Source organism: Gavia stellata, chromosome 4, assembly GCF_030936135.1.
Source record: "Gavia stellata isolate bGavSte3 chromosome 4, bGavSte3.hap2, whole genome shotgun sequence".
NCBI lineage: Eukaryota > Metazoa > Chordata > Aves > Gaviiformes > Gaviidae > Gavia > Gavia stellata.
Genome location: NC_082597.1, coordinates 4,454,993 through 4,471,398, shown reverse-complemented (window position 1 = coordinate 4,471,398; position 16,406 = coordinate 4,454,993). Strand labels below are relative to the sequence as shown.

General features: G+C 46.7%; 1 protein-coding gene across 1 annotated transcript; it reads right to left on the bottom strand.

Annotated features, from left to right (window-relative positions):
- Window positions 1-9,807: 9,807 nt before the first annotated feature.
- Window positions 9,808-12,846, bottom strand: LOC104257850 (endonuclease domain-containing 1 protein). Its single transcript, XM_009812759.2, has 2 exons — window positions 12,559-12,846; window positions 9,808-10,353 (listed from the first exon to the last, which is right to left on the bottom strand). The coding sequence occupies exons 1-2, from the start codon at window positions 12,844-12,846 to the stop codon at window positions 9,808-9,810; spliced, it is 834 nt and encodes a 277-aa protein (XP_009811061.1).
- Between the last annotated feature and the right edge of the window lie 3,560 nt (window positions 12,847-16,406).

Sequence of the window (16,406 nt, the reverse complement as noted above, 5' to 3'; positions counted from 1 at the left end):
CTGTTTCTGCTATTACACTGAGAGGCACAAAGGCTGTTCCTGTTCACAGGCTCCCCAGCCTAGTTAATCCAAGATGTCCCTATTTGACACTTGGGAGTTCTTCTTTTCTCCCCTCTCTTTGCTAATCCTCATCCCCATTTCTCTTCACATTCCTTACTAATTACTGATGGGTGCCACTTCTCTGCTGAGTGTGGATTTTTCTCAAAAAGGAGGAGAGGAGGACCTTGTGAAACCACATCAGCAGTGCTTTTTTGCCAGTTCACAATAAGATAAGGCCATAGAAAGTGTAGACGGTGCTTTGAAACATGTTTTAGTGAAGATGGTCAACTGTGGTGCAGATTTCCTGTGCCATTGTGGGATTTCTGAGAATGTGATCGGTGAAAAATTGTCAAGAATGATCTGCATTTCACTGGCCCTGTTGTGGAACAAGTGAGGAAATAGCCAATACCGGATGAAATAGTAACTGAGATCCTAAGCGGTGTCTTCTGCAAAAAGTACTGTGTGGTTTCTCATAGTAAATATAGAAGAAGCCATAGAAAATCTGCCTCTTCCCAACTGTAGTAAAGTCTTTTTCCTGCTGTAGAGAAGACTCAGGGAATTGTGGCATTCAGATCCAAATTCATGAAATTGATGCCTTGCCACAGAAGAAAACAGATTGCACCAGTGACTCCAAGACCAGCAGTGGCAAACGAGGAGGAAGCCTGGATGCTCAAATCCAATGTGTGGAGGAGGCAGAAAATATTATGGCTTAATTCTTATGGGGACAGAGTGACTTTCCACCTACAGAGTACGGGTGGAGGGAGCGCACCCCAGCATTGACAGACAGGGAGAGAGCCCTGCCTGAAACTGCTTCCCAGAAACACTTCTCCTCCTACCATATAGCAGATGTATTGCTAATATAACTGCAGCCTCTCCCAAGCGACCAGGCGCACATATGGACTGCTCGCCCAAGCACGTTAGATGATGGCACCGTCATTATGGCCCACACACCGCCTTCCCCACAAAGAGAGATGCTGGACACCTGATATTCCCTGTCCCTTCCCTACCCAGATGGGTCAAATGCAGTCATACTTTTCTCGTCCTCACATTGTTCCTCTAGGAAGAGGAAATTAAATCCATTTACCCTGTGCACATAACCTGAAAGTCTTACTGAACTCCCTCATGGTTCAGCATACACATGCATTCGTCATCGCCCCCCTCTTCCCAATTATTCTGGACTAGCCCCTTCCACAACAGTTACTACATTATTCCTCCAGCTCAGAAAAGGATGCTGCAGATTGTGGCAGTTGATTAATTTGACAGCTCCTTTCGTAGCCGCAGAGCACCAAAGAACCTAGCGCAAAGGCATTTGAGGACAGACTCAAGCATACTCTAGTACTTATATTACTGGGCATTTGTGAAGTTTGAATAGTTTTCTGCCTCTTTTTAGCCACGCTCAGCCTGGTAGGGTGGGGTTCATCTGACAAAATGCAAGCATCTATGTCTGACAATGGGAGGGAACAAGTTCCTTTAGAGAGCAGGTCATCTCACTCTATTGCCTATATATATGTGTGTATGTGCATATTCATTTTTTTATGCCACATATATGTATATATATATACGTACAGGCCAAATGACTCATGGTCTAAAGGCACCTGTTTCTCTGCATTGACTCGAAACGATGCCCAGATTGACCAGATTAGCTATAAATGCTTAGATGGCATATGTCAAAAGCAAAATGGGATGAATCCCTTCCTTGTAATTCAGGAGACATGAGATCTTACTGTCATTTTCTATTTTGTGATAGAGTGTATGTGTCACTGTTTTACTGGTTTGTATTCCTGTTGAGTTATTCTCACACCATAGCCTTGATATTTATACTTCCCGTGGCTTTTTTTATTCCTGTTGGAATAGGACTTATTTGTACTACAAATCTTTATAAAGATGGATGTGTAATGGTCTATTACATGCTGTTATTTTGTACGGGAACAAACAACAATCTGTATTTACGTGATGGATGATAGGTTTTCACACCTGTCAGCTGCTCTGAAGGCTACATGCAGCGGTACTAAGCTCTTCTGCTTCATTCGGTCGATGCATGTTACTTATTGCTAACACACCTCTGTTAAGCGCTGCGGTTGGGCTGGCATGGCTTGTCCTGCTCAGGGCATTTCACTGGAGAAGGCTAATATTTCATCTACTCCTAGCATGCACATTTTTATGCAGATAACAAGAGCAGACTCATGTGTCTCCTACTGCTCCAGTGGTTTTTCCTCCTTTCCCTAGCCAGCTTGGCTCAGGGGCTCTCTCTCCACATTTTGTCTTTGTTTCTTGGAAATTAAGGGAGAGACCCTGCTAGTAAGGGACCTGTAAGCAATAGTGGGTTACAGACTGGACAACTATTATGGGATTTAATTTTCCTAGCTATTAATGTATACATAGAGAGTCTGAACCCAGGTCGCCTCCAGCATGGAAGCTGTATACATACTTTATCGGGAAGCTGCAACTCTCGGTTGAGCTGTACTTTCCCTCTCAGTAGGGCTTGTTGGCCTTCAGAGGATATGTTTGCGTCTGAGGCTTCAGCCTTTGCTACAACAAGCAGAGAGTGAGTAGAAATCAGTAGGACACATCCTGGGAGCAAAACACCACCACTGGTAGAGGCTGCGGCCAAAGGGACGCTGTCACTCTTGTGCTTTCTCCATGGCTGCTCTCACTTGTTTTACATGAGATGTGGTGGTTGATAGTTGATATTTTTATTTTGTAGACTTTGATTTTCTCAGCATGGAACAAATAATAAACTGTAACAATAAATTGTTCTGGATGTTTGAAAGGCAGTTTGTTCTTTTTGCTATTGATCTAAACTTTGAAAAATACATGATTTATTTTCCGTTACCCTCTCACAGAATCACAGAATCAGTACGGTTGGAAAAGACCTGTAAGATCATCGAGTCCAACCTGGGGAAAAAAAAAACAAAAAAAAACCAAAAAAAAACAAAAAAAAAAACAAACACCCACGCCACACAACAACAATAACAAGCCACAACCCAACACCACACAGCACCATGTCCATCAAGCTACATCCCACAATGCCACATCCACACGCTCCTTGAATACCTCCAGGGAGGGTGACTCTACCACCTCCCATTTTAACAAAAGGTATGACAAACTCAGGAACGTGTCGCAGGAAGGTTTATTCTGAAGACCTGTGCTAAAGCTCACATCACACGTGTACTATCATAGCTAAACTTTAAAATGCAGGAGGAAACTAAAAATACTTAGGCAAGAGGATCTCTGTCAATGATGTCTCCAAAATAGATAATGGAAGCAATTAATAGATTTTTACAATCTAAGGGCAGTGGAGCTCCCTTAACTCTTACCCTTCCCAAGGGGTGGAAATACACATACTCCTACACCATGGCCAGGAACCCAAGTGTGAGATAATGTGTTTTTCCAGAAGTCTGCAGTGTAAGAATCAGCCTGCACCTCGCAATGCATCATCATATGTGCCATCATACAGGTGTCTCCATGTGAGCTGGTCCCATCACAGTGGAGATAAGAGGAGTCTAGAGACACTCAGCTGTCAAATGCAGGTGTCCACCCAGGCTGAATAGTTTTCCAGACCCCATGGACTGCATCAGCCATTGACTCCATTGACTCTGCTGGGAGCTCAGACAGCGTCTCGCATGAAAACACCTACAGATCGATCTTGTTGCCTAAAGATCAGGCATCTGCCATGAGACCCAGGGGTTTCAGAGACATCTACATAGGGCTGAAAGCTACAACTCAGGACCTCTGGGAGATGTGTCCTCCTCTGCGCTGATAACTGGAAGCCAAGCAGCACAATTTGTTTGCGCCCTGCCTGCAAGAACTACCCCCACGTGTAAACACCTACTATAAGATGTCCCAGTAAGTGAGCCAGATCCCAGCCCTAGAAGTCATGAAGACTTGCAGAATCTGTCACTAACCTCTGTAAATGCATTGCTGAAGAAACCTGATAAAAATATTTCCTGCCACCCTAAGACAAAATAATTTCTTAAGTTTAAATTTAAGCATGTTTTTTTGGTTGCAATGACAAATGAAAAACAATAATAGGTGGGGAACTTATGCACAGGTACTGTTCAGTGGCCAAAAATGCCCTGTGTCTTAGACAATTTAGACAGTAGATATAAGGCAAGGTTGAGAAGGAGTGCAAGGAGGCAGTGAAACTGTACAGATCTGCCTCTCAGTCACAGCCTTAACGCTGCAGCTACCTACACATTTTCTAGATTCATTTTTACTTTTTCTATAGGAATAACAGTGTGGCAGGGCAAATATGTGCTCACCTGGGGAGTATAAAGGCATGTGAGCAAAGACTACAGGACTCCAGCAAGCACCAGCTCCACCAGTCACTTTCAGGTCTCCAATTCTTGAATTATTTTCTCCTCCAGTCTTTCTGCAGAGGAAATTCAGGGAAGATATTCCCTTACTAGATCTCATTTTTAAAGCTGTAGGGCAGAGTGGTGCTTCTCCAGGGCTTGGGCTCTGGCAGAGCTGCTGCATAAATGGTTTGGGGCCTTTTGCAAGAAATGAAACTGGGTCTTCTGCCAACAGCCTCCACCTTCCCCCGTCTCCCTAACACAGCCCCTTCACCCACCTGACGCACCAGTTGCACGCACAGGCTAGTTGCCAGGACCCAGCTGCGCAACGCCCAAGAAGCCCAGCAGCACCGGAGGCTCTCCGAGCAATGCTGAGAGCCCGGCGATCCTCAGAGAGGTTCCTGGGGAGATGTCATCGTAGGTGTCCCCAGGAAACCTCCCACCTCCTCAGGGAAGGTGGTGGTGGCACCGCTGCAAGCTGACGAGAAAGTTGATTTCGCTCAGCAGGTCTGGGGCGGGAGGTGGGTATCAGAAACACCCTGCTTCAGCGTTTCCAGACCAAAATTCTCAGAATTTCCATTTCAAGGGGAATTTGGAAACTCTTGGGGTTTTGTTCTGATTCAGAATGAAACCACATTTTGAAATGACAAAATTTCCTGTGCACGAGTAGCCCTGTTTTCCAGCTCACTCTGCTCAAAACCAAAGGTTCCTCTCCTCTGATTTTTAGTGTTTTCATGCTGCTGAAACTCGGTCAATCCTTGGTAAAGTTCTGATTTAGGGCAGCGTAAGAGGAAAATGATAAAACTGAAGGTCTTTTCTCCTTTTCAGCCTTAAGTCACAATGCACAGCAAAATGAAGATAATTCTATCTTCGTTTTATAGATTGGAAACGGTGGCACTGAGATGACTTTGTAAACCAGCCTCAGTCCTGGTCCTGTGCTCCAAACATTCAGAGTGAGATCTCAAAGCCCCAGGAGTAAATTATCATTTACCATTTATGCATGTAACAATTTGTTAAAATAACTCTTCATTTACTGAACTAAGAAAATGTGAGCAGGTTACTCAGAAAGAGATTAGATTCAGGTAACATAACTGCTGAAAGAGGTGCAGTTGTGTAATTTGTCAGAAACAGAGTGCAAATTTACATTATAAGTACTTTACAGAAGCCAACATGATACTTAGAAAGCAAACATTAGTTCATAGCAGGAGACCTGGCATCTTGGATCTGAAAATATTAATCTCACTGATATCATTATGGCATGTAAAAAAGAAGTATTCCCAGCAAATATCCTGAGAGTTATGTAATATCATATAGACACAACATAAAGCCTTTCAGCACGTGCAGTTAACTCTCTTCCCCAGTTTAAAATCTTATTAATTCCTTTACATCAGCTCTGAGATCTCAATTTTTCTTCCTGCTGGAGGTTTCCTCCAAGCCCAGTTTATGGCTGGTCTGGTACAAGTTTTTCCTCTTCCCCATCTAGTCATTTGCTACCTCTACACAAATATGTTCAATGACCCAGTTGTTTTGCTGGTGTCATTCCCCTTTTATAAGCTCTCAACAGACTTTTCTGCTGTCTCAAACCTGTAGTTCATACATTCAGGGCCCGTCTGTTTGTCCCACACTGGGTTTTGCTTTAGGAGTTCCTGACCATGGCTTTAGCCCTTTGATTCAAGAAAAGGCGCTAAAGATCAGACAGAAGATTCTGTAAAGATGCAGGGATCCGTGATTCATTGTTCCTCCATTTAACTGGCCAACAATCATATTTCACATATTTGGATGAAGAATCAAGAGCAAAAATTGTTTTTCAAGTCTCCAGACTTCCCAGATTATTTGGTGACCTTGCAACAACAATGCATAACATGCGAAAATAGAGATGGTTTTTGTGTTTCAATAAGCAGAACATTCCTCTCTTGTAATAGATCCTGGAAACATAAAGTGGTTAGGTTAATGGAAATGATATTTTTTTTCCTTTTTGTAGTTCCACATTTAACTGAAGACAGGAAATTCCCAGTGGGACCTCCTGTGGAGGAAAGACCCTCTATGCCTTTAAGCCGCATTTCCCAGGAAAAAGCCTGTCCTTGCAGGGTGAGATTAAGAGATGTGCACTTCCCTGGGATGACCAGCTAGGAGATCAGCTTGGTAGTGCCACAAACAGCACGTTTCATGAAGAACCACACGCAGTACATTTGCTGCCTGCGTGAAAGAGATAGGCAAATCCGATCACTTCAGTGTGGCCAACCCAGCAGATGGAGATGGCATCTCCCTTGCCCAGGAGATGGCAAAGCCCCAGCAAGGTGCTCCAAGGCTGCCTTCCCCATGTGGCAGCCAGAGACGCTCCTGGAGAGCATTACCAATAAACATATTGTATTTACTCTTGGGAAATATTATAGCTGCTCAAAATCTGGATGCATCAAAGGAGTTTTGCCCAGCTGCTTTTTCAAGCAGAGGCCAGATGATGCCACTTTCTTCATTTTCCTTTTTCCTTCTTTTTTGGGACAGGATGTGACAACACGTTGTTCAGTTCAAACAGCTTGAACCATCCGTGCTTTTGGAAAAGGACAAAGCAAACTCCATGATCCAGCCTTTTGCAGTGAAGTGAGCTTAGACAGTGGCAGGGCCCTCTGCGAGCTGCATGCCCATTAAAAAAACTCAAGCGGTGACGCAATGAACAATAGGCTAATGGGATTAGGTCTCAGCACCCCCTCGCAGCTCCTGGGCAAAATAATTTTTCCTTTGTGTCTAAAATCCCAGTGACCCACTAGTGTCCCGAGCTCTTGCCAAAGATGGACAGACAGAGAGCAAACTGCGAAATTACCTTCCCATCTCAGTGCAGCTGTACCTTCCCAGCGGACAGAGGAGCTTCCCACCCCACCGGCGGCACGCAGACAATGCATGGAGCGGCTCTGGGCTCACCAAAGGGCTGGATCCCTATTCCCCATTCATAGCCAGGGGCAGCAGAAACCAGAGTAAATCACAGACGAAAGCCACCTGGGAGGGTGCTCCTGGAGCTGGGGACCATGGGGCTGGGGCAGCCCTCCACTCAGCTCCAAGATGGAGTGCTGTATGAGGCACCTCTGATATCTGCTGCAAGGCAGCCTCCAAGCTGATTCATTTATTTTTTTGGCTTCCTATGTATTTTACACACTTGCTGTGGAGGGGAGAGCATTTCTGGGTGCTGCCAGGGGAAAAGGTCCTGGGGAGAGCCCAGGGAGCTGATGGAGGGGTGACTCAGGGGGGTGGTTGGGGAGTGGGGGATTCCAGCAGAGCCTGGAAAACGGGGGTGACAAGGCATGGGACGGGCAGGGGCAAGGATGAGTGCGGTTTCAAGCCCCAGCGGGCATGAGGAGGTGGTTGAGCGAGTCAGAGGAAGCCCCGTGAGCAACCCCAGAGGTGTCTGCAGAGGTCTCTCAACCTGAAATAGCAGTGACAGTTTCACCCCATCAATGGTCTGTGTCAGCATTTGAACCGAGGGGCAAAAATCCATTGGGGCAGGGGACCTGGCACTGCAGGGGCTATCCAGCGAAGGAGGGTGTGAGTGATGTTCCTACCTTGTCCTCCTAAAAAGCAAAATATTCTCCTGCCTCACTGAGCAACACAGCTGGCACAAGCAAGTGCTATTGCTGCTCTCACCATGGCAGCCAGAGGTGACAGGAGCAGAATTCCATGATGCTACCAGGCACTGCCCAGTGGTCTGCAACAAGATCTGCTTGCCCATGCCCTTGGGGAACTTGCCTGGCCTCTGGCTGCTGGCCCATATGTGTGCAGGTGTCCCCAAGGATCTGATCCTGCAGAAGATCAGCCAGCCCCACGGGATGTCTTGCATACATCAGGGCATCTCAAGTGGCCCAGGATGCCTCTATTTATGCAGTTGAGCCATGCCTGGATCTCTGCTGGCTGCAGTCAGAGCTCAGACACCCAACACACATGGAGACACCCGCATGTGGGTGTCTGACTCTGCACCTGAGCCCCACCCCACGTTTCTGTGCAGCCTCCACAGAGGTTTGTCCTGGGTGAGCGATGAGACCCAGCAGGCTGATGAACAGCTCCTGAGCCGAGAAGTTCAGGCTCAGGCTGGTATCTCTGTAAGTGTGACAGTTTGTATGAGCTGTTTGCACTGCGATTCACTTTGTTCATGCACATTCATAGGAAAAGTAACTGGCCTCTGATGGTGACGCTTTTGTAGGCATTACGGCATCTTCAGATTGGATTTGGACAGCTTACCTCCTGCAAGGATGCTGTAGCTACCAGGGCATTACTAGTAGTGGAAATTTCAGTGGGAAGCAAATGCTTATTTACATGTAAGGTGACCCTATGATCCAGCACTGGAGCAAATAATTTATATTGTAAACTACACAGAAACTAAATTATATGGCATGCATTGATCTTTTACACCCATTGAATATATTTCACAAAATCAGTTATACATAAATCTGCAGAAAGGTTCAGAAGTAGAGCAGCACAAGAAATTATCCAACCAGTGTATCACAGAAATTTATCTTTGCCTGATCAAAGCCGGCTGATCCCTGAGCCTGGTTGTCTGATACCTCAGCTCCTGCTTTCAAGGTGCACAGTCCAAAAGCAAGCAAACAAAAAGCTGTAGTAAATTTACATAAGCAGAGTCTTCAGATAAGTTCAGGGATAGGGAGACTGGTGATTAATGTAGGTTATTTCCTTCCTTCTCCTTGTTTTACCTATCTACAGATTTCAAGAGCGCTGGGATGTTCCTCCTATGCTTAGTTGTCTTCCTCCTTGCCACCTTTCTCTCTCACTTTATCCGTCGCTGTGGTCATTGGCTGTGTTGGTCAGAATGTATTTGTAGGACAATCCTTACAGATTCTCAGCAATCCTTGGGCTCTTTGCTTTCCTGGCCCCAGGATGAATCAAGAATCACCAAATCGTTGAGGTTGGGAGGGCCCTCTCGAGGTCCTCTAGTCCAGACCCCTGCTCAAGCATGGTCAGCTAGAGCAGGTTGTCCAGGACTGTGTCCAGTTGGGTTTTGAGTATCTCCAGAGATGGAGATTCCACAATCTCTCTGGACAACCTGAGCCAGCCTAGACCCACACCCTTCCTGAGGAGGTGAGGGACAAGTCAGCAGCACATTATCAGTGATATCTAACAAGGAGAGGAAGGAACTACCATCTGTATATGGGCAAGGAGAAAAAGGAAAAAAAAAGGCAAAGCCCCTCTAGTCTCAGTGACAAGTCCTGATTTCCTTGCTCACAGGCTGTTATCCAACCTGCCCCTCCAGAGTGGCCAGGGCAAGGACTCTTTCCTGAGAGCTCGCTCCAAGGGTAGGCAGCAAAGCAAACCAGCTGGAGGCTCTGCTGACCTCTTTCTCCCTTTTATCAGAGGAGAAGGTGCTCTGAGAGACAGAGCTGGAAAACCGCTAGAGAAGGAAGCAGGACGGAGGCTGCGCAGGGCACGTGGCGAAAGCTCCCGAGCCGTTTACACCCGGGGTGTGAAGTGGGGCTTATTCCCGGGGACAGTCGCTGTCAAACAGAGAAACCTGGTCCCTCCCATAGAGCTGGGTCAACATGTCCTCCAGCTCCCCCAGCGTGAGGAGCCGGACCTCGTTCTTGTCGTTCTCAGCAATGACCGCCCAAGCCCTCCTGTGGTTGGCATCCACCTCACAGCAGGCACTCGACCAGATGTGGCTGGGTTTATTAACCCTCCCCTTGGCGATATAGTTGTTCCCAGGCACGGTGCCCACGACGACATAGGTGGTGTTACAGCCCTGGGTCCGCCTGATCATCGTTTGCTGCTCGTAGTTGTTCCAGGCGCCGCCATTGAGTTTCTCATCCTGGGGCACTATGTTGGTGAGGGAGAAGGTAGCCGTCCTGCTGCTGGAGTCGGGGTGATGGCTGCTGGGGTTCAAATGGCCACGGTTCAAACCCGTCAAGTTCTTATAGTCCTGGAGGATAGCCTGGCTCTTGCTGAGTTGCTCTAAGCTGACATTGAAATAATTGAAGAGTGTCCACTCTCTTTCCATAGTTTTGGGGTAAGTGGGACCCATCAGCTTGACAGGTAAAGAAGAGGAAAAGGTGTTAGTATTGGGGATGAGAGTAAAGGAGCAGAAGTCTCTGAGTGCCGAGCACCCATTTTTTGTCATCTCAGTGGATGAAAATGCGCAAATCAGAGAGAAATCATAAAGCTGCCCCTCCCTGACGAACACAAGAGATTAAGAAAAAAAAGCTCAGAATTTGACTGCTCTCGATTTGACTTGTGACCTTTGAAATCCAGCCTGCAGCGTGCGGTGGGAGTGTGGGTGGATGCATGAGACAATGAGTGTTTTCTGCTCCCGGGTTTGAAAGGTGACTTTGGTGAGACATCTCCCCTGCCACATCTGGTTCCCTTTCCTCCCTTCTCCACATCCCACATCTGCCCAGGGCTCTCCCCAGTTCCTCCCACCCCCATTAATCACACCCAACCTTCATCACCTGCATCGAATCACGCTAAAAGCCCTGGCTTTTGCTCCATTCAGCCCCATTGCCACAAGAGCTCTCTCACTCTCTACGAAAGGTTTTCATGCCTTTTTTTAATCCAATCTGTCAACACCCTTGTGTCTTACAAGCTTAGGGAAACCAAGCACAGAGATATCCTCTTTGAAGGTTGGGTGTCTTAGGGAGTCCTTGAAGGTGGACAGGATGGGAAAAGCATGAGTAGAGGAACCACGGAGCCCACAGGACTACCAGGAGGAGATGAGGAGGACTCAGACCCTTCTGCTCTTCTCCTGCTTTGCCTCTCACTCGGGAAGAAGTATGTGTGGTTGCTGCAGGTGTATCACGCTCCTGAAACACCAGTGTTTGCCTCCTCTAACCCCATACACAGGCAGATGTGTTGGGAAACCGATGCTAGAGGTGAGGTTTCCCTGGGAGGGCTATAGTTCATTGCGAGGATGAAGTTTTTTGCTCAGTAAGCAAAAATACCTCAATGCAAGTGGGATCTGCTACTGCAATGCTAATAATGTGTCTCTGAGATGATTTGTGCCAGGGAGCACAGTTGTGTTCCTTCGGCAGCATCCCTGAAAATAAGTTAGAAATGATCAGCCTCTTAAAGGAGCTCATAACCCCCAAAGAGACCTGGGGAACCCAAATTCTGCAAAAAGACCTCTGAAGAAAAGTGACAAAATCACAGATTTCGCAGATGGCCTGGGTCCGTGGCCCAGGAGGGAAAGAGAGATGTTTTTACCCCCTCTAAATGTGGAGGCTGCAGCGGTGTAACAACAAATTAGCTGCTTGAGTTCCTATGAGTAACAAGTGCAAATGCTTTTTTTCATAACTCTAACACCTTTCTTTTCGTATTTAGGGGAACATATTTAGCCGTCCTCTGGAACAGGGCATGTGGCTTTCTTCTGTGGCTCATTTTCACCTAAATTCCCTACTGCTACTGTGCCCCCAGCATTGACCTGAACTTCCTCTTCTTCTGTTCCATGATTTGCTTGGTCTTTTTTACTGAAGGTCTGAAGTTCGTCAGAAGGACATTTGGGAGGGCTCCGTAGCTTGCAGAGATCTGTGTGTCTGGTGGATCCTTCTGAACCAAGCCTGAGGCAATGGTGCTAAGGAGCAACTGCAGGTGGATGGAGATCGTGCATTTCTGACTTGACCGATACTGATCCTACTCACTCAATAAATTAATTCAGTGTTAACCTAAGCCTCTCATCGCTGAGCCCCTGTGCTTAGGCTTTTTCACTGGGTCACCTCACCCAATTCTGAGTTTCTCCACACTTCTCTCACACCACTTACAAAACCAAACTGACTCTTAACTGGGAGCAAATAAGCTACATCAGGAATGCAAAACAGCCCAGGGTGAAGCGGAGATCAGAGCCCAACATAGTCGGTCCCTCAAATTGAGCTTCTCTTGGATGTCTTTTCCCCATCGTTTGGTCCCCCACCACAGCATGGGACAGGGAGTGGGGTCATTTGACTTAATGTTAAGTAAATTGATGTAATGTAATATAATATAATTTGACTTAATGTTCCTGTAAGGTTAATGTGGAAAAATGGGCACTTTTAGGATATGACTCATCTCATCCTCCTGCTGATGTCTCAAATGCATCAGAGGAATCATGTGGTGAAGGTGTTTGAAGTTAGATGAGATGAATCCCACCCAGCGGGTCCATTTACATGTGTGTGGGGGTGGGAGGAAAAAAAGTGTTTGGTTAAATGCTGCAGTTCATCTTTTAATGACTGGAAGGTGACGCGCTGTAAGAGATGACACTCACCTGGGGCTCAACCAGCCATGTTTTAGGTCTTGTGCCAGGTCCAGGCTGGTAGAGGTAAGCGGAGTACACAGGAATACGCCTGTTCCTGTCGTACAGGGTGGCAAAGTAATACTGGTTCTTGTAACGCTGGCAGATCCAGGCTGGGCTCTCCGGCTCCAGGGCTTCATTTGGGGGGGTTTCCCGGAAGAAGAACTGAGGGCATGAACTTTCAAAGGATGTCACCACCTCGCTGCGTCCCAGCCAGAGGCAGCTTGCCAAGACCTGCAGCAGCAGCAGCAGCAACAGCATTGTGGGGAGGATTTCAAGTGAAGGGCTCTTGCTCACCTGGAGGGCAAATGTGGAGAGACACTCAATGTGGAGAAAGCATATCATGGTTTGGAATCGTTTTTGTGCTTGTGGGACATGGCTGTCAGAGGAGGGGACAGGGAGAGACCAAGAAGAGAACAACTGTTCTCCTGGATATGGAAAAGTCAACAGGGGAATAAGGGTAAAATCTAAAATAGGTTTTAGGTGCCTAGAGGAGGCAGCAGTAGGAGAATTTAACCCATCTGAGGAGGGATCCAAACACATTCCACGTCTAATCAGCTCACACAGCAAAGTCTTCTTGGAACGGAGGCATGGTGTTGGGACAAAGCCACCTTTTCCAGTCTACCCATGTTGGCCAAGAGCTCAGCTTTTGCATTGGCACTGGAGAAAAAAGCCTGAAGCGACCCAGGGGCTGGGAGCCCCTGTTTCAGAACACCGTCTCACTCCTTTCTGCTCTGAGGACCTTCCCACAGCAGAGGACCTGCAGCTGGGCATACACTCGGCTCAGCCACCTGCAGTGCTGAGCCAGGCTTTGGTCTCGCGGGGGGATTTGGAAGGGAAATAACAGTGATTCTGCACTTCCTACATGTCTGTGGCCCCATCCAAGTTCACACAGGCATGCAGCTCTTCCGTTACCCCTCTGTACTCGCAGGAGGATTAATCTTCCCTAAAGTTATGTCAGATGTTTAACCCGAAATGGTACAGCTTGAGATCCTGGCTCTCAGACAGCTGACATTGGGAAATGTGTGTCCTGCTGCTCAGCTTGCATTTTCGGGGTGTCCAACCTCAGACAACAAACTTACAGAAAGAGAAGAGGCCAAGCAGATGGTAGCAGCAAGCACGAGGGATGACGTCTCTATGTCACTGGCACCCTGGCTGCTGCTGTAGCAATGCAGATATTGAGGGGCAGCTCTTCCCAGGGTTGCACAGGATTCCTGCCCATCCACATCTTTAGCTTTGCTGATTGTTTTTCCTGTACAGTAAAAAGCAGTGGTGCAGGATTTTCTATTTCTTGAACAGAAACAGGTCCTATTTTCTCTTTCTCAGGTGTTGACATGATTTTCAGCAGTCAGCAAGATCTCTCTTTTTGGAGAAAATTGCTGAAAAATTCCCTGTGATGCTGGCAGCGATGCAGGGTGCTTCATCTTCTTTCAGATGCACTGCAGGCTTTGGGATAGCAGTGATGTTTCCATTTGCATTGCTAGACATTCGATGGAGTGGTTTTAAAATAATTAGCATTTTAAATAAGGCAGGCAGGACAAGCAGCTAAAAGGATTCATGGGCAAGAAAACCGTTATGGACTCTAAAACACACAACCCACGTTTGGCTGGGGAAATGTCTGAGCTGAGGACTGCTGAAGGCTTGGAAAGTCACCTTGCACATTTGCCTTTTTCCTTTCCCTGACCCTTGTGTATTCATTTCCATTGGATTCAGGATATTAAGCTAGAGATACCCTTGCTCTGACCCAAGACATCCGGTCCGTTATCTCTTTACTACCGCTGGATCAGGAACATGGTGGCCAGTAAGCTGAAAACTGAGAAGAGTGAACCACAAGAAGTGACTTATTACAGTACTCTCCAGAGCAAGACATTATCTGCCCCAGCTCAGGCAGAAAAGTTACTGAAAAGTCCTTCTTTTGTGCCACCCCCTGCACAAGCTTAAAAATATATCTAACTAACTTAATTTCAGATACATAGAAACCAACCTACCGTGTGAAAGAGCTTCACATAAATATTTTAATCACAGGACTCTTCTCGCAGCCCCAGAGTGGTAGAGGACTTTCAAAGGCCTTTGCTACAGTCTGAAACTGGCTGTGACCTTAGGGTGGTTTATATATAATCTCCAGGAAGGCAGAGTTGTTAGATTTCTCAGAGTTTAAAGTAAGTTTGTCCAGGGGTGGAACCAGGACCTGTGTTTTTCCACAGGTCTTTTGCAAGATCATGCCTGGAGTTATGGTACTCAATAAGCTCCCCCCGCCTTATTCAACAGTTTGATGTGAATTTTCCAGGTGACTTGGCAATTGAAACTTAATTATGCAAGGTGTTTTATGGCTTTTCTGATAACCTTGAATCAAGTCTTCCCTACAGCTGTAAGCCAAACTCTGTCAGTGGGCCAAAATAAGACCTTGACTCTACCCTTTCCCAACGTTGCACATGAACAGACCCAACTCCCATCTGCTTGGTGCATGCTCTAATCGACAGGCAGCAATTTGTAAGATAAGTGATGTTGCCAGATCAGGTGTAAAGGAGTGCCAGGCTGCACTAGCCACCCTCAGATAAGGAGGGGACTCTGCACCCAGCATCTTCAGTGCATCTTGTACAACCTTTGTCAGACTCCTGTGCTGCAGGCAGGGGCATTCAGATACAACCCAATGCCTGGTGTTGTCTCTTAGTCAAGACCTTGCTGGAGCCTAGGGAATAATTCATCCTCAAACAGATGTCCAAGACAGGCAGGAGAAATTGCAATCATCAAGATGAATAATTAAAAAACCCCAAGACTGAATCTGTTTTCCTACAATTAGACATCTCAATTCACTGTCAGGCATCTCCTTGTGCATCTGTTCCCAAGGCTTCCCTTGCTGATTGTTTCCCCAAAGCATCCAGCTTCAACACTTGGCTTGGGCAGTAGGTGAGCAGCAGGAACACTGCCACTACTTCAGAGCATCCCACCAGGTTTTGGTGACTTTTCCAGATGGGTGACACATGGCCAGCACTGCCGAGGGCTTCAGATCTAACAGGATCTGGGGGAATCAGCTTCTGGGAGTGCCAGTTCATAGTGGGGTAGTTTACTTCCTTGGGGATAGTGTTCCCTCTTCCAGGTTTTGATCTGAGCATCTCCAAAAGTGAAATTTTTCCTGGACCCCACCTGATTTTATTATTTTCTCAAAAAAGAGAGATTAGCTCATGTGGTGGCAATTTCCCAGCTTCTTCCAGTCTCTTTTGCCTCTAAGTGTCTCTCTCATGTTCTCCAGATCTTTACTTTTCCATGTTTGAGTTTCTTTCCCAAGTCATTCCTTCTGTCCTTGCCCTCCCTAATATAAAATGTTAAAGACCTGCAAAATACAGTGCGTGCATAAACTCTCATTTTCTCCGTGGAGGGGGGATGTTAGAGCTCAGCAACCACAGCCCACCCTTTTTCTGATGTATTTATTCTGAAGCTAAGGAAACAGTTGGAATATTGCAGTCAATGGTGAGAAAGGAGTAAGAGCTTACCTTGAAGCAGAGCCTCAGAACAAGCAGCTGAACCGTTGCTTCACTCTTCTCCCTGGAGAAACGGTTGTCTGATCCCTCAAGAGTCCGAGTGCAATATATACATGGTCATAAATCTGCCCCTTTTCATAAAAAGGGAAACTCACAGAAACGAGAGGATTTCTACTGTTATTCAGAGGAGATTTGTTCATGCCTACCCAGAAATGGGATGACAATTGCTATTTGCTGTTTCCTCAGGATTTCTCCCAAGTTTGCTGACTTGCAGCATCATGTGTCAGAAGCAGATAACTGTGTCTGGTGATTTCCCTTTCCATTTCCTCATTCCCCACAGGG